A 22,475-nucleotide genomic window follows, 5' to 3' on the forward strand; every position below is an offset into this window, starting at 1 on the left:
TGCTGAATTTTAGCAATTTTAGCCTATTATGACCTGCCTGTTGTTTTGCGAGCATTTCAATTCTCTATTTACTCCATATGCTCTCGTAATATCAAAGATTATATAAACTTCTAGATTTTAAATGATTTTCATATTCTTCACGTTGTTATACCATTTGGGAGAGCCTATGGTTAAAATTAGTTGTTTTGCGGCCTTTTGATTGTTTTGCTTTTAGATTTGGGTTGTTTTATTAAAGATAATTGAGTATTTCTCATGCAAATTTTGGCAGGTTTTTGTCTGATTTTTTTGCTTTTTTCCATTTTTTTTTCTTTTCGCTGCTTCATACTGTTCGATGTTTTTTAGAGTTTTTCTAGAGGTATTGCTGGAATTCATTGGAAGCTAGACAGGGCACTTTTCAATAGAAAATAATACAAATTTCTAACTTTATTTTTTTTGCTTTATTCTTTTAATCGGCAAGGTATTAGATTGGTGTATGCTTGTCCAGACGTAGTAGTAAGTTTTGTAAAATAATGGTTTGAAATTAGCATATTGACAAATTTTTTATTTGTAGCTAAATTTTGTTGAAAATTTTCAGAGAACGTATTTTTGATTTTGTCCTTTCGATGTTCCCTTCCGCTTTCTTTGCTTGAAATTTTTTGTTATGTTTTTTTGTCCATTTGTCTTTTAACGAATAAAACTAAACGTGTCGCATCGTCTTTTGCCAGTAGGCGTTTTAGAGTTGCAACTTATAACGAAGTTTCCATCAGATGCTTTGTTATATGTTCTGGTCAGATACTTTTCTGTTGTGCATTTTCATGTTATGTTCATATTATTGTTAGTGATTGCTGTTATTAAGTAAGATAATCATCGTGTCAGTTACGGTGGTCAATTGTCTCTGTCGAGGCGTTTCCGGAATTCTTCTGGTTATGTTTTTAAAGTTCGATTGACCTTTTGGTCACGTTTTTTGTTTTTACATATGTCACAATATTCATGTTTGACTGGTGATTTACTGCAATCACTGTTTCAACTGAATGGATTTTCAGCTATTTTCCGCATAGAATTATGCAATTTAGTGAATACAGTCATTGTAAAAAGAGCAAAATCAAAAGAAATTGGATAAACTCATAAAGCCCGGTCAATAAATCAAAGTTCATTAGAGTCTTTGCTAGCTGACATTTGTATTAATTTTAGTAGCTTTCTGTTTAAAGGCTGAACTAAGTAAAGTTCTCGAATCTAACTGAAACTGCACATCAAATTCGAACACTTTTTGACTTTTAGAAAAAGAATGTCAAATTTTATCTCTTTTTTTGCTTTATCGGTTTCATTATCGTTCTGTTTCGAGTAAGTCAACGGCGGCTGTTTTCCGGAAATTTGCTGGCTATGTTCTTTAGATGACATGGTTTTGTTTTTTTTTTCAAGTTTTTGTTGTGATTGAAAAGCAGTTCGTTAGCGACAGAGCTGCGAATGCATCCAAATTATTGCTTCTCAGATTTAGCCTGACCAGTCTTAGTAGTACTAGATTTGTAAAATAATTGTTTGGAAACAGCATAATGGCGATTTACCCATTGTTTGTGGCTAAATTTTGTTGAAATTTTTCAGATATTTTTTTTTATTCTTTCTTTTCCTTTCCCCTACCTCCGTTTTCTCTACTTGACATTGTGTTGGGTTTTTGCAATTTGATTTTTAACGAATAAAACAGTGTTTCGCACGGTCTTGTGCCGATAGGTGTTTAATTGCTCTTGAACGCAGTTCATAGCAATTATTGTAAACGTATGTGTCTTTTTTATGCAAATTTTTTGCTTGACAATTTTGCGCTTTTCTTCTAGAACATTCTTTGACTTCTCAAGTGGCTTCTTCACGCTTTTTTTCATCATTTTTGAGTGATCTGTAGAGCTCCGAAGTAAAGTTGTTGCTAATGTAAAATCGGTTGCAGCATAGGAAAATTAAGTGACTCGTAGCGCACTAGTTAGTGCAGGTGGCCATGGATCTGGAGGTCAGTGGTTCGGATCCCGGTGGGATCAAGGTTTTTTGCACCCATAAAGAAAAGTTGATCTATACTAAAGACCATGAATTAAATTGCCTCGCCTGTCGTTTAAGAGTAATTCTGCTGACATTTGTCGGTTTCTGTTTTGGATTTGCAACTTATTACGAAGGTTTTCTGCTTTATCAAATTTTCTTGTCAGGTACTTTTCTGTCGTTCATTTTTGTTTTTTCTCATATTTTTGTTAGTGACTAGTTTTATTAAGTAAAATAATCAACATGTCAGTTACGATGGTCAGTTGTCTCCGTCGAGTCGTTTCCGGAATTCTTCCGGTTATGTTTTTTTAAAATTCTATTGACCTTTTGGTCACGTTTTTTGTTTTTACATAGGCCACAATATTCATGTTTGACTGGTGATTTACTGCAATCACTGTTTCAACTGAATGGATTTTGAGTTTTTTCGCGCATTGAATTACGCAATTTAGTGAATACGGTCATTGTGAAAAGAGCAAAATCTAAAGAAACGGGATAAATCCAGGTCGTTAAATCATAGTGCATTAGTTTATCAAAGTTAATTAGAGTCATTTCTAGCTGACATTTGTATTAAGTTTAATAGCGTTCTGTTTAAAGGCTGATTTACGTAACGTTCTCGAATCTAACTGAAGCTGCACACCAAATGAGAACACTTTTTGACTTTTAAAAAAAGAATCTTCAATTTCTATCGCTTCTTTTTTCTTTATCTGTTTCAATATCGGTGTGCCTCGAGCAATTCAACGGCGGCTGTTTTCCGGCAATTTGCCGGCTATGTTCTTTAGATGGCATGATTTTGTTTTTTTTTCAAATTTTTGTTGTGATTGAAAAGCAGTTCGTTAGCGACAGAGCTGCGATTGCATCCAAATAATTGCTTCTCAGATTTAGCCTGACCAGATTTAATAGTAATAGTTTTGTAAAATAATGGTTTGGAAACAGCATAATGGCAATTCACCCGTTGTTTGTGGCTAAATTTTGTTGAAATTTTTCAGAGGATGTTTTTTTTATCTTGTCTTTTTCTTGTTCCTTTCCCCTACCTCCGTTTTCTCTACTTGAAATTGTGTGTTGGGTTATTTGCAATTTGTCTTTCAACGAATAAAACTAAACGTAACGCTTGGTCTTTTGCCAGTAGGCGTTTTAGAGTTGAACTTATAACGAAGTTTTTATCAGATGCTTTATCATATGTTCTGGTCAGATACTTTCTGTTGTGCATTTTCATGTTATTTTCATATTATTGTTAGTGATTACTGTTATTAAGTAAGATAATCATCGTGTCAGTTACGATGGTCAATTGTCTCAGTCGAGGCTTTTCCGGAATTCTTCTGGTTATGTTTTTAGAGTTCGATTAACCTTTTGGTCACGTTTTTCGTTTTTACATAGGGCACGATTTTCATGTTTGACTGGTGATTTACTGCAATCACTGTTTCAACTGAATGGATTTTATGTTTTTTTAGCATTGAATTATGCAATTTAGTGAATACGGTCATTGTGAAAAGAGCAAAATCAAAAGAAACGGGATAAACTCATAAAGCCCGGTCAATAAATCATAGTGCATTCGTTTATCAAAGTTCATTAGAGTCATTGCTAGCTGACATTTGTATTAAGTTTAGTAGCTTTCTGTTTAAAGGCTGAACTAAGTACAGCTCTCGATTCTAACTGAAACTGCACACCAAATTGGAACACTTTTTGACACTTAGCAAAACAGTTTGTCAGTTTCTATCTCTTCTTTTTTCTTTCTCTGTTTCAATTTTGTTGTGCGTCGAGCGCGTCAATGGCAGGTGTTTTCCGGCAATTTGACGGCTATTTTCTGTAGATGACATGGTTTTTTTTCATGTTTTTGTAGTGATTGAAAAGCAGTTCGTTAACGACAGAGCTGCGAATGCATCCAAATAATTGCTTCTCAGATTTAGGCCAATCACCCCAAAAAATGGGTTTTCAGAACATAAGCGTATAAAACCGGATAATCGGGTCTTAGCGATGAATCTTAGTTTTCGGACTGTTGTTGAGTCAATGACGTGATCGTCATATCGGCGTTGTCGCGCTTCAACTGGTTTGGCACTGTGTTATATCGGCGTTGTCGCGCATCAACTGGTTTGGCACTGATTGAGACAGTTGTTTGATTGCGACGCTCGAACCTTGTTTTTTTTACTGTCTCTAAGATATGCTGTTTTTATCGGTTGTGATCTGTTGAACCTCCCACCACGGATTTAAAAGGACATGGCTGAAATTAACACCAACTTTTTGACCATTTTTATTATGCCCGGCTTTTTTAACGTATGCCAGCACAATCTTCATTTCCACCCATAGGTACATCACTATCACATCAAAAAGTATTGTTTTGTCATCAATCCGGGATGGTAGATAAGCAATTCTGGATTGGGTGATACTATTTACATTTTTGTTCTCTGCTAACTGATTTGAACACGATTAAATATATATCAGGTCTTCGTCCATCGCTAGTTTCAGATTTTTCCCCACGTGTGTCAAAAGTATCATTTTCGTTTTCAAAAAATAACAACAAAAATAACAAAATACATAGAATGAAGATTTCAACAAAACAAACACTTCCTTATTTGAACTTTTAATGGGCAAAAACTTTTGATTCCGAATAAAGTTTGATAACAAAGATTTGTATTAATTTTCTTGGAACTGCTGCTAGTTCATCTAAAGCAATGACCAGGCACCGTCTATCAGCAGTAGGAAGAAAACAATAAAATTACAATACTGGATTATAACTGAGTTTCGTTCAGGAAACATAGGAGAAATAAGAAACAAAGTTGTTGTTTGTACATCCAGACAAAAGAACAATGATCAATGATAACCTTAGAGGTTACTTAAGCGCAAGTAGTGGTGTACACTAAGCAATAAACTCAATTAGATTACCCGGTTAGTGGAAACATTCGCATAAGTTCTACGGTAACGCGAGTATCAAATAACTATGTGAAGAAAGAGGTGTAGACCACATTTCCGTGAGAGTAAAATTACATACATCACATATTTGAAAATAGTGGTCAAGTAATAAATCAACTAAGTTAACTATAATGATTAGCTAACTTAGGGAAGTAGATGTATGGAAGAGAACAAAACTTTAACCATTCGTCCGTTAGATTAAGTGGTTACTGACACTTACGTACTGAATTCTTTATTTACTACATTTTAGACTGGCTTTTTTTTATTCCATTGATTCAGTTTAAACTCTACCTGAACGTCAAGTTAGTTAAATGTTTCCTCTAGGGTAAAATCATGTTCGACTTTATATGCCGATTTTTCTACTGGCTCTAGTTTCGACATACTCTGAACGGTATCTTCACTAGAGTTCGTCCCAAGTGCGTTTGCGTTCATACAGATCAATGAGATGCTCTCATTGGATCAAGGACTGATTGGTTCGTGTTGCAACGTTTGAGGTGACGCGATTTTCGCGTTCAGTTCTTAAATTGCGTTCTTGACCAATTCTATGATAGAGGATTTGGATGGTGGTAGTGGTGGTATATATCTGTCCTCTAGATATCGAGTGCTGATGATTCTATCCTTTTGCATTTTGTGTGCTTTATCTCTCTTGGTCGAAGTGCTTGTCCCACCAGTTATTTTCCCGAATCCGAAGAAGGTAGTACTTCGAACCTCGCGTCCACTGTTAAGTGATAGTGCGTGCTTATTCCTGGGGCTCTTCTAATTTGACTCTTCGTTGGATGGTATTTCAGAACTTCTCCTGCTATGTTTTTCTAAGTTTTTGGTTCCAATTGTTTACTTGACGTCAGGCTTATCACGTTTGCTATTCAAAATTTTCTATCAATGCATTCGCTTTGCTAGAGTTCCTGCCAAAAATTCTTTGCCATAGTACCAAGAGTGGCCATAATTGTTTTTCCTAAATGGAGGTGTTGCTTCATTTGAGAACGCGGGCAATTAAGACAAGAAGTGCAAACAAATAAACTTTTTAGCTCCTTTTTTAAATAGTTGACCTTTAAAAAAGCTTAATTCGTTACAAATATTAAGATAATAATAATTATGGTTACTGCGTAATCGCAGCTGAACAGCATTAGGCATACAGTAGCCTGTTCTCAGCTGCCCTTTTTTCTTATTATTCCCCACATTTCAGACTGATCTTTTAATGAGCAGCATTGCTCTTTTTTGGTGACTATGGCCACTTTTTTTGCGTCTGAAACTTTCACGTGGTACCATTATTGCAGCCAACATTGGTCAGGCTATGGTCAACCTGAAGCTATGGTTAAGTAAGAGCTCATCCTCACACAGACAGCTTCACGGAGGCAGGGATTTGAACTCTCAATGATTGGATCATTAGGATATAAAACGAATTAAAGATTTACGGAGGAGCTGCCGAAATCTATTTAGAGGTTTTTAACATTCACATTGTACCTGGTCAGCCTAATTAAATAATTGTTCCCACTCCTTTTTGAATAACATCAAGCTAGCAGGGATAAATATTTGTGTTTCATCTATTCGAAACTAAACTCCGCATTAAGCAATTATTTGGCAGGAAATTTTTACCAACAGCCTTCTGTCGCTTTTTTCAAAGCGCCAAAATTATTTGTACGAGTTTTTGCACGTGTTGGAAAATTTATCAGATGAGTAAAAAGTTATGAGAATGGTGTTTCTGTGGCGTGGATCGGAACTGCTCAGCATTATTTCAGCTGATGGTTTTAGAGAATTACTCAGAGATAACCCTAAGTTCATTTGGGGAAGCAAGACACTATCACTCTTTGTTTCGGGAAGTAGCATCTCGCGTACTTTTGATTTTTGACAGGCAATATGAGCTCATAATAACCGTGTCAATTTTTTAGCCGGCTATTATTGCTCTGCGTCAAAAAATTGTTTTGCTTTACCCAAGCATACGGTTTTTTCAACATTTTGCGGGTTTTTTTGCTTCTGTAGCCTGATTTCATTCTACAATCTTTCTACTTTAAGCGCTGTTTAACAGCAGCTGCGCATCGTTGCTGCGTAAAATGAATGTTGTCATTGCCAAAAAAGAAAACAAATTTAGAAACTGGATAAATACATAGACCCCAGTTTTAGATTTGCATTACTTAAATTTCAGCTGATGTCAGCTGATGGCGTTAGAGAATTACCCAGAGATAACCTTAAGTTCATTTGGTGAAGCAAGACACTATCACTCTCTTTGTTTCGGGAAATAGCATCTCGCGTACTTTTGATTTTTGACAGGCAACATGAGCTCAATAACCGTGTCAATTTTTAAGCCGGCTATTATTGCGCTGCGTCAAACAAATTTAGAAACTGGATAAACTCACAGACCCCAGTTTTAGATTTGCGTTACTTAAACTTCTAGTCTTAGTTACCAGTTTAAATGGTAATTGGTTTTAAAACTAATCCCTTTATCCTTTCATTATGCAACAGGAGTAATTATAACTGGCAAATGCAATGAGAATGATGCGTTCTTTCAGAGTTTTTGATAGAATAATAACATTTTTTTCATATTCGTTTACTTGCTGGTTAATGGCCGCCGTCAGCCTCTCAACGGCTATTATTTAGTCGCTCTCCTTTTTTTAAAAAAAATTCGCTTTACCTTTTGATCACGTTTTTCGTTTTACGTAAGTTGACTTCTGACTTACCTCACTCACTGTTGCAACTGAATGGATTTTAAATTCCTTCACGTATTGAATTACGTAATGTAGTGAATACGGTCGAAGCCAGAAGAGCAGAATCAGATGAATAGAGATAAACTTATAAAACTCGGTCATTAAGTCATAATGCATTAGGTTATCAAAGTTCATTAAAGCGATTGGTAGCTGGCAATAGTATTATGCTTAATAGCCTTCAGTTTAGAAGCTGAATTAAGTGTAATGTTAGATTTGTAACCGAATATGCAGAATTTACACACCAAATAAGAACCCTTTGACACGGAAAAATTCTGTCAGTTTCTGTCTTAATTTCTTTTTCTGTTCCAATCCCAATGTGCGTCAAGTTGGTCAACGGCAGCTATTTTCCGTCAATTTTCCGGCTATGTTTCAACCCCAATTGGTGTTTCAATGATGCCAATTGGGATCATGGAAATCAGTCGCGTCTATTTTGCGTTAATCTCTGGGGTATGTTTTTTTCTTGAATGCAGAGGACAGAGGTCGTTGTTGCTTGTGGATTTAGCTGGCGCGAGCCTATCCGGACCATTTTTTAATCTGCAAATTCTAGTATCTTGTAAGGTTTGCTATTACATGATAGCAATTTTTAGTTTCCTTTAATGTCTGGTTACTTTGTGGCTGTCTCTTCATTATTTGGACGATTTGTGGAGCAGGGTCAACCTGAGTTTTGCAAGTCGTTTGAGATCTATGTTAGATAATGCATATCATTATCACATAACTTAGTTTGTGTTAATTGGTTGGGATCTTTTCAACAATTGCCCCCCCTTTTGCAAAAGGGGGGCCTATTCTTGAATAGAATTTAAGCGAGCGATTTATTAACCAATCAGAGACGACTAAACTCTCCGTGTATGCTCACACTGTTAAACTGGATAGAATAAAGTGCGCCATGCTAGGGCAATTAGCCGAATTGGAATACAAAGCGATAAGAATTTCCGACTGGCGGGTCGGTGGGCGCGCGTCGCGGCTTCGCCGCGATAACCGACCCGCGATTTCCGGATTACATCCCACAGCGCGTGAGAGGCATGGCCATGAACAGCGGTCCGCAATTGCGCTTAAACTAATATTCGGCTATCTAAACTGTAGGCCAACTAATATTGTGGTAAAGTATAGCACAAAAGGGGAGGCGATTCTCGACTGTACCAAAGGGGGGGGGGGCAATTGTTGAAAAGATCCATTGGTTGTTTAAAGTAAACCATTTGGCAATATGTCAAGCGTTTCTAATCTTTCAGCAGTGGGGATAGGCTGGCGTACTTGTGATAAATAATAGTATTACTGATACAGAAAGTAAGTAATGCTATCATTTTAGCTTTTTCAATACTAATATGCAATGTATCTTTCGTAGAGTTGACTATATCTTTTAATCTGTCAACAAAAACAGCAGTTAGAATACTCATAATGAACAGGTAACGGGTGGAAAAAATGACCGCAAATTTAATAAACTCAATGCTATTGATCAACAAGAAAGTGATTTCTGATTCTGTGTATCTGGTCTATTCTGAGTATTTAGTCATCTAAACATCTCACCATTGTATGTGTTGCTATTTCAGGTGTAGTAATGGCTTCAGCTGTCCAAATTAGTTTCACCATATCATTAGTATTAGTATCACTCTTCATTGGAGTCAGCCATAGTGACACGTGTGATTCGTACGCTGGTGGCAATGTGTATCCTCACACTACATTTGGAAAGGGCCATGAACTCTATTACTCCAAAGTGCAAATATCCAAGCCAGCACCAGACTGGACTGCCACTGGAATTGTCAATGGACAGATTAGAGAGGTCAAGCTGAAGGTGAGAGGAGAAATTTTGATTGAAAATGACTAACAACTTCAATGATGAAATTAGTTTATTTTTAATATCCACCCAGCCCTAGAGAAATAAATAGAGGTTGTATTGAACCAATTAAATTTTTTAAATCGAGGCTAAATTATGAAAAATTCTTCTTTTTGGTAGAAGAAAACGTCTATAATTGGTTATCAATCATTTTAATAGCCGCGTCCTCAATTCTAGGCGGCTATTATAGCGCTCCTAAATTTTTTTTACAATTCAAAGAATTTGAATTGTATTGGGGCGCTGTCTTTTTACGAGGAGGAGGAGTATTGGAGAAGTCCTTTTTTAATCAATTTTATTGGAGTGATTTTCGAAGTGGGAAATGAAACGCGTGAAAAAATTTGGAGTGATTTTGGCGCTGAACAAAAGTGAAGAGCGGAGCGAAAAGAGTTGTTTTTGTTCATACCGCTGTTCTTGAGAGAGCGAGAAATTGATGTGTGGAAAAATTTTTTAAGCGAGCGAAATTTTTTTGTTCACGTGCGGCTTTTAAAAGTAGTTTTTTGCAACTTTTGATAGTTATGAGGTTTGATTATGATGTTGTATTAGTTTTAGGCTTGTTTTGAGTTTAATGCTAATTTGGAGGTTTTTGATCAGTTTTGCTGATTTTTAGTGCTGAAATTTAATGATCTTTTGCCTGTTTTTTTTTGTTTTAATGCTCTAAGTGAGATGTGAATAGAAGCTTGTTACTTAATGAACCAATTGACTTAGGGACCAATTGAATTACTTATTCAGGTACCAATTGACTAAAGTGTTTTTGGTATAAATCATTTTTTTCTTCGTCAAATTGACAGAAAAATTGAGAAATTTTAAACAATTTTTCTTATTTTTTTCTCAGTTTTTTTAAATGTTCGACAAGTTTCTTAGCCTATTATGACTTGGCCATTGTTTTGCGAGCTTTTTATTGCTCTAATTGCAAAGGAACTTTACTCGGCTTTATGTTTCCCTGTTCTATTAAAAAAACTCATTAATTTTTTTCTTGTTTTTTTGTTCAATTTATTTTTGAATGCCGTTTCTTTTCTTCCTTGAATTTTTATGGCATTTGTGGAGGTTCAGGGTTCACAGTAGTTGTTTAGTCATCAGTACGAGTTATTTTCTCCTTCGAGTTGTTTCCGGAATTCTTCCGGCTATGTTTTTTTTAAGATCTGTTCACACATTTTCATGATTTCTGAAGTCAAATTGGAGTAGTGATTTTGGTCACGCCGAAACTGGAAGTGGAGCGAAAAAGCGAGTGGTTTTGCGGCGTGAAATTTTTGCGCTCTAATTTTGAAGTAGAGTGAGAAAACGGTGTTTGAACAAAAATTCGCTTTCTCGCTAGAGGTTTTTTGTTCAATGCGGCGATTTCACTTTGATTTTTACTGGTATTTTGAATCGGATTTTTTTTGAAATAGTTTTTTCAATCCATTCATAGTCCCTTCTAGGTCTAGTTTTCTGTTCAGTCAATGAAATTTCTTTGAATTAAACGTCAAGACTTGTCCTGCTATGTTTTTTTACTTCGTCTCACAGATTTTTGTTTCATCTTACCCTGACTTCTTGGAATTGACTTTTTTAATGACTTAACTCACTGAAAATAATGACTTCTGAATTCACTTATGGAACTTTAAATTTTATGAACATTTACTTGTTAAAGGTCATTAATGTGCATCTAAGTAGTGCCAAACATATGTGCCCTAATTCTTGATTATTAGAGTCTTGAGTTTTTGATTTCGAATATTAATTTTGGGATCTTCTCCGTTTGTGCCCCCAGTACGTTATGCGCCCCCCCCCCCCCAGTTACAGAGCACGTGCCATTACATAGTAAGTCATTATGTAAAAAATATTGCACGTGCATCTGAGGGGTGCAAATAATATGCGCCCACTAAGCTGAGGGGGCACAAACGTCAAATGATCCTAATTTTGAAAAGCCCTATTAGGGCTTTCTCCTTACAGATCTTATGTGTCTCATAAAAGTGCGGTCCAAAGCTAACCCAAAAGTCTAGTGATTTATTAAAGGACTGTTGGTCGATCTGTCTATCTAATCTCTTTAGTTGTTTCAATTCATGGAAGGCCCCAAGCGTCTATCGCGGCTATTTTCCGGCAATCTGCCGGCTATGTTTTACTCTTCATCTGTTCAACTTATTTGGTTGTTTTTGATAATTTTATTTGGCTTCAATTGGCTTTGTTTTCATACTTTGTCTGAATATCTTATTTTTTGCAATTTCAGTTTTCAATTGGTTATCAACCCTCTGTGATGGTTTTTGTTTCTTAGGGTCTGCTTTGAAAGATATCTGTCCAAAATTGGTTTCAAAAATTTTTGAAGTTCCTCAATTTTGTCAATTGTCTTGACTTCTCACAACTTTCCAATTTTTGTATTTCATGACTCCAAACGAAGTTTATTTTCTCAATTGGGTAGGTATCTTTGTTTTTGCGGTTTTCTTGAAGTGATGCTTTCATGTTTGTTTACCGTCTGAGTTCCCATCTTGTTATCAAGAAACGTCGATAATGGGTTATCATCATGATAAAGGTAGCAGACGATTCCTTTTCTAGAAAGTACAATTTCCTTTTTTTCTCTGTTGAAATGCTGAAATTTTTAGGACTATGTTGGCAAGTACCTGATCATAGTGTTCTACCCTGCTGACTTCACATTTGTGTGTCCCACAGAGATATTAGCATTCAACGACCGATTAGAAGAGTTCAGGTCAATTGGCGCAGAAGTGGTGGCCATGTCTGTAGACTCCCACTTTGTCCATTTTGCATGGATCCAGACACCTAGAGACAAGGGAGGTCTGGGAGAAGTTAAGTTGCCTCTACTCTCAGACCCCACTCATCAGATATCAAAGGTTAATTACATGATCATCCCCCACCCTCCCTCGCCAAAAAATAAGTTATGGCCTCTCCTCCATTGTTATATTTCGCGCTACTGTGGAGTAAACGCTTTAGCCCTTTATGGCTATTATAATGTGAAATGGGCGGTTTTAGTGAGAAAGACCCAATTACTATACGACACCGTTAAAAAGTCACACCTTGGGATAGTGCAGAGGAAAATGACTCGAAAGGTCAACAAGACTGGAAAGACAAAGATAATTTATAATTCGGCTCATCAAAACTTATTCGTGCATCTTACAGACTAACTTTTTTGCGAAACAAAAAAAATGTGTGCTTTTCTGCGTATGTGAATAGGCTGCAGCAGAAGATTTGTATTTTATATTTTCTGTTTGCAAATTCTGCTAACACTAATTGTCTAACTTTTCGATGCTTGATTTGGGTCTTGTGCTTTAATACGATAGCCTTTCTTTTCTGGTTAACAGCCAGAGAACTTACATAGTTCTTTTCAAAGCATAAATTTTACCAAACATAGAGTGCAAATACTTACGATTCGAAGTAAGTCCAGGCAACGGTGTGATTTATCCCATCTTCGTTTACCTGAATATTGCGATTTGGGTTCTGAAAGTTTGGTGTGCAAGTTTCTTAAACAAGTAAATTACTCCATAACCAAACGGTAAAAATGTTTGAAATGAAAAATATAAGGTAAGAAGTGTGTTAGATAGGAGCAGTAGGGAAGTGTTGTGTAATTTAGGACTATGGAGTCTACTTGGAGGAGCTGGGTCACACTCTGCGAGGTCTCTTCATTGTAGACTCAAAGGGCATCCTGAGACAGATCACAATGAACGATCTCCCGGTTGGCAGAAGTGTCGACGAGACTCTCAGACTAGTACAGGTTAGAAATAATTGAAAACGCATCAATACAAATTAATAATTAACCTCAAATTTTTAGCCATAATTTTTATTTGCGCTGTTCTTAATGCGTGGGCGATTTTTGACTGAGTTGAATTTCGAGTCACGTTTTATGCTACTGTTTCATGTTTGCTCTTCTTTATTTCTCTCATCAGGTATTGCAACAGTTCAACTCATTTAGTGGTTGTTTAGCAAGTCAAATTAATAGGGTCGAAATTTGATCCATTTTCACTGATTTAACTGCTGTAATTAAAATATTGCAATAGCTCAATTCATTTATTAGGTAACTGTTCTTAAACAAAGTTTGTAGTAATTATATTAGTCCTGCGGTCTTTTTTATTGCTCTGTTTTTCGCTTGTCCGATTTTTCATCTGACCCATTTAACTTTTCTTCCTCAAAAACGGGATAAACAGGCCTCGAGATTATGAAGTGATTGAGCAGCTCTATTAGAGCCTTACTAGCCTCTTAAGTATGCTATTCAGCAAAACTGTCTGGACGAGACAAATTCATGGTGCGAAGGGCGGTTCTTAATTAAAAGTTTCCCCCCTCAGTCACCCTATCCCCCCCCCCCCCAATCACCCCCTCCAACACTTCCCTTGTCCACCCTCTTCCACCTGAAATTGAACCCCACGCTCGTCCAGCCTTACCAATCTCCCCCCCCCCCCGAACGCTTGCCTTGCCCCCCCCCCCCACACACACACATACTCATCTCACCCTCCTCTACACCCAAGATGGCTACTATCGAAACCAACCGGTCATTTGAGAGTAATTTGCCCGACTTTAGTCAGTCATGTTTATTTAGAGCTAAAAGTCAAATAAAAATGTCGAAATTTGATCCATTTGTTTTCAGTGACTATCCTGCTGAATAAGATTTGCTGCCATAATTTCAAAATCGCTCGTGAATCTGTTTTCCTACCACGAGACCTCCATTTTTCTGAAGTTTGAGAGAGAGAGTTTAATTAAGACTCATTACTTATCGGGTGTTTTTCGATAGCGGCGATAGCTCAGCGGAGCTATTAATGACGTTCTCTCATTCTTTGTGTTTACGTCTCACCACTGACGTCAGGCTTGTTTTAAATCAGCGTTTTGTTCATTCTTTTACGCAATTTTTGGATAGGGCAACTGTACAGTCAGTAGTAAGATAATAGGGTACTAAGATAGGGGGGTTATCCTTCGGATTTGGTGCATTGCAAATCTTTGGAGTGTCTGTAACGCCAAAAACACGTGCTGGTTCTGGTGTTTGAAATTGTGTAGCTGAAAGTAACGCTGTATCAAACTGGTTTTCACTGAGCAGAGCGGTAGAATTGTTCTCGTGAATTCCCGCAAAGAAAGATGGACTAGATGTCGGCGTCAAACTGGGACTCGGATCAACTGCTGGTGTTACTGGCAAGCTGGCTGAATCCAATTGCGATTGACTTTCTGGGGAGCAAGGTGATGACTTTATGCCCCACATGTCAGCTAAGTTTTCGCAAGCTTGATAAGCCCCTAACTGGTTTTCAAACAGAGGCACACAGTCGCAATCGTAACGAAACAAAATTCGTTTAACGTCGTTTGGTAATGACTCCATGTCAAAATGTTGAAATGTTGGCAAAGCTTTTGGAGGTAAATGTCCCCCTGATGTAATAAGACTGCATTCTGCTGGTTCTGTCTTCTCTGGTAAAGAAGCAATTGCGTTAATGAAAAGCTTAGGTATCAAACAGTGCTGGTAAGTTTGCCAAACATCACCTTGTCTCTTCTGTTGAATCAGCACAACAAAGTTTTCGAACACTGTCTGATAAACCAATGTTCGCTCGAAAGAAATAACAGATTCAGCAAGTATTTGAACGCACATAATTTTTTGCACAAATTTTGAGAAAGAAATTAAAACCAATTTGATAAAAGACGGTTGAAAAATATTGTTTATCTGGTAACGAACTCTTGAAAGAAAGCAAAGTGCACTGAACGCAAGGTTTAACGAAAATGAATACCTAGTTCTAAAGTTGTATTGTACAACGTGTAAATCAACAGTTTATGTCTGGGGTCATAATTGGTTTTAGTTTTGGTAGTGTATATGCTCTGTTACATGCTCTACATTTGTTATTATACATGGGTTGATATAGTCTATAGTTTGTACTAACTCAATTCTTATCTAGAACGTATTTTATTATTAGCATTTCATTGTACACTGGTACATGTTTATTCTTATCAGAATTTCCCTACTGCTGTAGTTTCACATGTGTTTCCAATTTTAATACACACCTAGGGTCACATCTGTTCCAAGATATAAACATATGGACAATTCCAATAAACAGTGTACACTGCACTGCTGGTTCAAATACAAACCTAGGGTCACATCTGTTCTCTCTAGAGAAATAAAACATATGGCCCGCATATAATTTCAATAAACAGTGTACACTACAATCCTCAATGACGTCAAAAACCCACCCAGGGGCACATTTGTTTTCTCTATAGAACCAAAACATATGGTCCACATATAATTCCAATAAACAGTGTACACAGCACTGCTAGTTCAAGTACACACCTAGGGTCACATATGTTTTTTGTCTTATCTCTAAGGTCACAGCTGAAGTTAATTATGCAATATTTGAACAACAGACAGACTCAAGTACGCCATAGGCGTACTTGAGACTGTCTTCACAAATCATTTGGATTTAATAAGGTAGTTTGACGACACTTGTTTAATCCCAACTTGCCGCACCCATTGAATTGTAGTTTTACACATTATAACACTTGAAAGTAATAAAACAAGTTGCACACTATGCCTTTCACTTCCACTAAAGACACAGAGTTTGGAGATTGTTATTTCGATATTTCCAAAACTGATAAGCGCTTAATCGGGGCAACGCTGAAAACCTATGAAAGGACAGGGACATATGTATTTCTGAAATTGTTCAAAAAAGCAACAGACGATTACGAGTTTGAACAGAGAATTTCGTTAACTCTTGGAGAGTTTGAAAATTTGGTCAGTTCAGCTAGCAAAATACAGAACTCAGTGGCTGATCAGCAGTCATCGCCAAAACCACCACCAGCGAAGAAACCAAAAATTCAAAAAGAAGTTGTCAACAACGATGGTTGAAGCGATGTTTGAGCGTTCTCCAAATTACTTTAAACAATTTCAGAAACAGTTCAAATTTCTCATTGTGGAAGAGAAACCTACCTTTTCTATTGGAAATTGTTATGCAGTGTGTGCACATTTTGATTCCGAATTTTGCAATTTAGTAAGTAGCCATTATCACGTTCTGATTGATACAACTACTTTTGAAAACGAAACATTGAAACGAATTCAAAGCTTTCCTGTGCCTTGTGTTTATACAGCTTTCAAGTTCTTGTTTTGGACTGCACCAAATTTGGAGACTAATGGAGATGTGTTTTCAAAGCTTAAATTAGCAATCGAATTCAACAGTTCTGCAGAAAAAAACTGATTCACAGTCAGTGCGCAAACGACTACCAGCTTTTGCTAACAACAACAACAACAACACTCTATCGAAAAGCAGCTCTGCAAAACAAACAAATGTCAATCCCAAAACGAGTGCCAAGATGCCAGTAGTTGCCCAAAAGACTATCTACAATTGTCGGCCTCCATCAAAACAAATTCAAACTGATTTTGTTAATAGTGAAACTTTACGCAGAGTTGAAACAATTTTGTATGGTCCTCATTCTGGTGCTTTTTGTCAAATTATGGATATTTTTTTGAGTGGATATGGAAAATTGAATATTGATTCTGATTTAGTGAGTGTTCGCTTTGTGTATGAAGAAAAAGTAAAGTTTTGAAAAAAAATAAAATTTTCAAGTTAGTAAGGTTAGAACATCATATGAAAAGCAAAACTAATCAATTCATTATCGCTAATATTTACAAGTTTTTGAGCATTGAAAACAAAATGAGCAATATAAATACAAAACAGTCCACAAAGTTTAGAGTTTGCATTTTGAATTGGTTGATTCTCCAAGAGTTGATAGATATTGTGATTGTTGCCAACAGAAATTATTCTTTGATATAGGTGTTTGTACGATGAAATGGGCCGACCAAGGGGATCGGCAAACAGAATTTGATTGTTCCTTCTGCATAAAAGTAACCAGTGGGTGCCAATATTTTCAGCAGTTGCTGCATTAACAATAAGGAAGCTGTTTCTGCTCATTTTTTCCGGAAAGTTGTTGGCCGCAAACACGCCATGAAATTTGTATTTAAGAGTTTTGCAGCCTTGGATTAAATCATTAATATCATCTTCATCCATCGTTAATTTGTCAGGTTGTGATTCTTTGATACTCTTCTTGCACTATCAACAAAAATTGTGCTCGCTTTTTCGCCAATAATGAAAATCTCTATATTGTTCGGTAGGGCCGCAGAAAATTTCAACTCAATAGAAATTGACGAATTTGTAAGCTCAGGATGAATAAAATCATGGGATGCTTGTTGGGTGCTGGTCAAATCAAAAACCATTATGAAATGGTTCGGGTATTCTGTCAAAATTATTCCATGACCATTGTCGATGTAAGCTAAATCCGATATTGTATCAAAGTAGAGACGTTTGTCATCACTTGTTGATATTGGACTGTCTGCCACAGGTAAACCGTTTCGGTAAATATAAATCTGCTCAAGGTCGAATTTGCGGAAATTAAATGGATTTTGTCTGTTGTTACCAAGAAACGCTTCGTTAGTCTTCAGACAAATTGCTAGTCTACGAATCGGTTCTCTGGCAAAAATATCTTCTTGTTTCCAACTGTGGAGACCCGTTGATGCCAGAAATGTTTTTGTTAGAGTCTCCAAGTAGGGATACGAAGCTGGACTTGTTAACAAAGTTTTTTCTATAGCCGATACGACATCATCGTTCAATGTCATCTTGCGCACATACAAATTAGCTTCGACAATTTTTACTTTGTAGTGCTTGGCTGCATCGTCAGACATTATAACAAAATCATCTATTGACCGTCTAAATGCAATGCGAAGTGTAACACCACTTAGCAAATGTTTGTCACAAGTGAAAAAGTCAACAGCAACTTTACCGTAAAATGTGCACTCAGCCGATTGCCTCACTAAGGCTTTCCTTCTGTTCACCTCTCCAGTTGACAGCGCTCCTGGATTTTCTTCGTAGGAATAGCCCTGACATGCCAACCAGGTGTTTTTTGCATCTTTGTTATGTGAAAATTCTGTTTCAATAAAACTTTTATGAGCATAGTTTCCGTTAGCGTTCGAAATTTTTAGTCCATTAGCAGACACTGTACAGTCAGAGAAGAGTTAATGTAAAACATTATTGCAAAAATAGGGAGCATCTGTCTTCGTAACATCTGTTGCTGCTCCTGCGTCATATCTCAAATCAGCTTCTGATAACTGGACAATTTTACATTTCACTTCCAAGAAAATTTTCTGTTAGTCGGTCACCGGCGACTTCAAATTCCAACATGGGTCCATTTGGACTGTAGACTGGGCCCAACTTTTGACAAAAACTACCATCGAATGTTACTAAGAGAGAAGGTTTTTCGAACAAATCCAAAGAACTGTGAGTTGCCTCTGATGGTAACAAATTAGCGATCATCGTTCACTCTGGCAAAAAAATCTGACCGACTTCTTTTTGGAGCTCTGTGCGTTGAAATGGTTTTTTTGCGTTTGTTGATTGCTTTCTGTGGCTTGACTCGTATTGAATTCCTCTGACGTGAAGTATTTCGGCGAGATCCCCCTGTCTGTTTTTTGACAGTTTTTGAGATTGTATTTTTAAACGCCTGTTTAGGAGATTTTTTGCTTCCGACTACATCCAAAATCTCTGGAACACTTTGTTTCAATAGCTCTTTCCCGATACGCTTCGCTGTAGGCAAAATGAAACGACGTGCTAAAGGTAGCGCAACACGTCCAATGCCTGCAGCTAGAGCTCCAAAACCACTTCCTCTTTGACGATAATGTCCAGAGAAGTGAGGCAAAGACGTTGCTTGATTGGCATAATAAGAATCCAATGGGAAAATTTTTTGAATTGTAGTGTTAGAATAACTTTTCCAGTTCCCGAAAAGGGAACTAATTGTCCTGTTTCCGTTCTCAGTTCAATTGAAATCGATTGAATTGTGTTGGTTAGGAGCTTCTTATAGTCTAAATTTGTAAAAACTATCCGATGAGTGGGTTCAAGCTCACAAACACTACCGTTTTTCAGACGTTGTTTTGAATCAATGACTCGCAAAAGAGGAGCCTTAGTGTCACCGACGTATTGGTATTCAATTATGTTGGTGTAGATGAAAATTAGATGTTTTCCAGCACAAAGGTCAGCTGGGAACTCCCCATAATAAGCTTTCGTATCATCACTTTTCATAAACCTGTTCGCATTGGGAATCATTTTGTACCCAATGTGTATTCCATTACCGTCAGGAATACCCTTAAATGCAATAATGCTTGGAATTTCTTCGCTGGGAAACGTAATTCCCTCATACTTGCCAAACAAAATTTCATATTTCCCAGAGCTCTTCAACTCTCTGAATGAAAAATGGGGCAGGCCAATTGTTCGCTTAATTGTAGCAAGAAGTTGAGCCACTGTATCAAAGGTTCCTGGCATAAAACTAAATTGCTGTCCACTATAAGGTCTAGAAATAACATTGGCTCCCGAAGAAATCTTTTGGGAATCTTCAAAGTCTTTTAAGTTGTAAGCAATTAAATTTCCGTTTACTATGTTTTCTATTTTTGTTGGGAATATGATTTCACTTAGCGCCACTCTCCAATCACCTGCAAGTTGAATTTCGTCATTGAAAAAATTCCGAAATGATGCAAATGTATTTGAATCAAATATTTCCATTGAAGCTGATGAAACAACGTGAACTGTAAACTCGTCTTCAAACCGGTTGTTGGACATTTTAAACAAGAGGGAGCCTGACAAGTTGTAATTCTGGTTGGTAAAATTTTCCTTGAATTGGGTCCTTGTCTGCGTCGGCTAAGGTGTATGTTGGTGGGCTTAATGTCGGTATTCCCGTTATTTCAAAGACTTCGTCTGTGAATGATTGCATATAACTTTTCCTGAATGCTTTATCTTTTTTAACTACTCTCACAAAGTCTCCAATGTAAAACTTGGGCTTCTGAGTTGAGCTTGTTTGTGCTGCCAATGACAATAGTCGTGGCACATTCGTTTTTTTATTTTTGTTAGGAGCAATTTTTGTTATTTGATTGACTCTTGAAATGATTGTTTTCACAAATTGGTCTAATTGGTCAATGTAGCTATAGGTCCACTTTTCTTCAAGATACCGATGAATTATCTTTTTGAGAGATCTAATGTTCCTCTCTGCAAAAGCTGACTTTTTTCGCTAAAGGTACTATATAAATGAATTCCACGTTTGGTACACAATTGTTTGAATGCTCCAAGAAATTCTGTACCATCGTCAACCCATACTTTTTCGGGCTGTTTGTTTTTGATCATCTTTTTGAATGCTTCAGTTGCTTCGGTTGCATACTTTGTTTTCATTGGTTCCACTCGTAAATATCTTGACAAACAATCAACCGCTATTAGAAGATACTTTATATTGCGGTTATACTTTGCCAGTTTATCAACGTGTGCCAAATCCAGAGACCAAATTTCGTTGATGTCTTTTACAAAAACTTTAAGCCTGGGAAATTTTAATCGAATTGAACGATACTTTGTGATAGACGGCTTTGTCTCCAAATAGGACTGAATTTTACCTAGAGGGAGCTTGCTTTGCGTCTGTAACCGCTTTATGCTTCCATACGATGCTGGTCCTTTTAAATAAAACTGATCCAATTTTTTTACTTCAGGAAAAGAAAGACCACATCTTCTGACTGGTCTCTTCTTTGTCTGTCGTTTGGTCCGGTTCTTCTTTATATCTTTTTTGGGTTGGTTTCGAGCCACTGTGTTGTTCTCTACTAGAGAAGAGCTCTTGCCGACTGGGTTGTTCTCTACTTGGGAAAAACTCTTGTTCACTTTCAGACGAGGCTTCCAAGATTTGCTTGGCATGTGTATTTGCAACAAGATGAGGTGAGATATTAAGAGCAATTAAAATTTTGGAGTTTTTTTCAATGTCAATTTTTTTAGTTGGTTGCTGCAGATTGTACAGAAATGTTGAAGCTTTAATGCCCAGTCTTTCTTTATTTACGTGAAGAACGTCGTTCGACTCTACAGTTACTGTTTCAGATTGGTTAATCAAGTCAAGTATGATTTTTGATCTCGTGATTTGGTTTTTATTCATAAAATCTAGCTCTAACAATATGGAGTCGAAATATTCGCTTTTTCTTTGTTTTTTCACTACTGGTTCAATCTCGCTGTCTTCGCTCATGGGTTCTGTTTTTTCCTCTTCTGCTGTTTCAATCATTTTGTCTGCAGTCTCAACTGGTTCAACTGCTTTCTCTGATTTTTCCATTGAATTCGAGTGGTTTCTTTGCAAAAGAGACAACTGTGCAGCTTTCTGTTTGTAAAGGGGATTGTCCAAAACTTTTTTTTACCGGTTGATGTGAAGCAAAAATTCGTTTTGGAATTAAAATGAATTCTTCGGTGTGCATTACGATTTTGTCAAACAACGATAACAAGCGAAACCAACAGTTTTGACCAAATCTGTTTCTCTAGCAAAAAGTTGCCTCTTTTTATTTCAAACTTGTTTGTCTAGACAATAGTTTTCTGAATGATTTTTCATAACCTTGCACAAAACTTTCGTATTGGAACATTACCATTGACAATGTTGAGCAAACATTCGCAAAGGAATTTAATGAAATGATTTGGAGCTCTCTCTATCTTCTCTTTTAGTTTTGTATCCGATATGTTTAGCAGCCGCCCCAGCATACAAACTTCTTTCTCTCTCATCGCTTAAACTTGTAATAACGGCTTTAGTTGATGGCAGATAAAAAATTGATGGTCCTGGAGGAACAATATTTGAACAGTAGCGCAAGACGTCTGATGTTTTGGGATCCAAATCAATTAATAAATGACCAAACGGTTCTTTAGTTGCCAGCTCATAGCTTTCTTTTAAAAATTGAGAGTTATTCAACTGTCTACCAATAAAAGTAATCTGTTGTGTGTCACGTGGTGATTTAAACAATATGATATGTGTTGTATTTAGATCAATTGTTCTGGACCATCTGCTTTGCTGGAACAAATTGTGTTTAACATAAATTACACTGATGTTTCTGTGTCGCCCTGCGGTTGCTAATTTTGAAAATTCTTTGTCATTAAAAATTTCTTCACATGAGTCATCGAACACAAGGAGGCAGTTGTCTAACTCTGAAATGAGTTCAAAATTAGAGAATTTTTTAAAATGTATGTTCAGTTTCTTCTCTAACGATTGGAATTTTGGCTGATCATGCTGATAAAAATAATAAATTGTTTGAAATTCTGGGAAAAAAGTGCCAACTAATAACATTTTGAAAATGA

The 22,475-nt window shown here is 36.7% G+C and overlaps 1 protein-coding gene across 1 annotated transcript in view; it reads left to right on the top strand.

Annotated features, from left to right (window-relative positions):
• Positions 1–22,475, top strand: part of LOC142337485 (peroxiredoxin-2-like) — a 538,029-nt gene that overhangs the window by 509,901 nt on the left and 5,653 nt on the right. Inside the window, exons 2-4 of the mRNA XM_075386739.1 lie at positions 9,141–9,384; positions 11,994–12,239; positions 12,977–13,117. Of these exons, the coding sequence (XP_075242854.1) occupies positions 9,151–9,384; positions 11,994–12,239; positions 12,977–13,117 (621 nt within the window). The 5' untranslated portion in view covers positions 9,141–9,150. The remainder of the gene's footprint in view (positions 1–9,140; positions 9,385–11,993; positions 12,240–12,976; positions 13,118–22,475) is intronic.

This window comes from Convolutriloba macropyga, chromosome 4 (genome assembly GCF_964194025.1).
Source record: "Convolutriloba macropyga chromosome 4, txConMacr16.3, whole genome shotgun sequence".
NCBI lineage: Eukaryota > Metazoa > Xenacoelomorpha > Acoela > Convolutidae > Convolutriloba > Convolutriloba macropyga.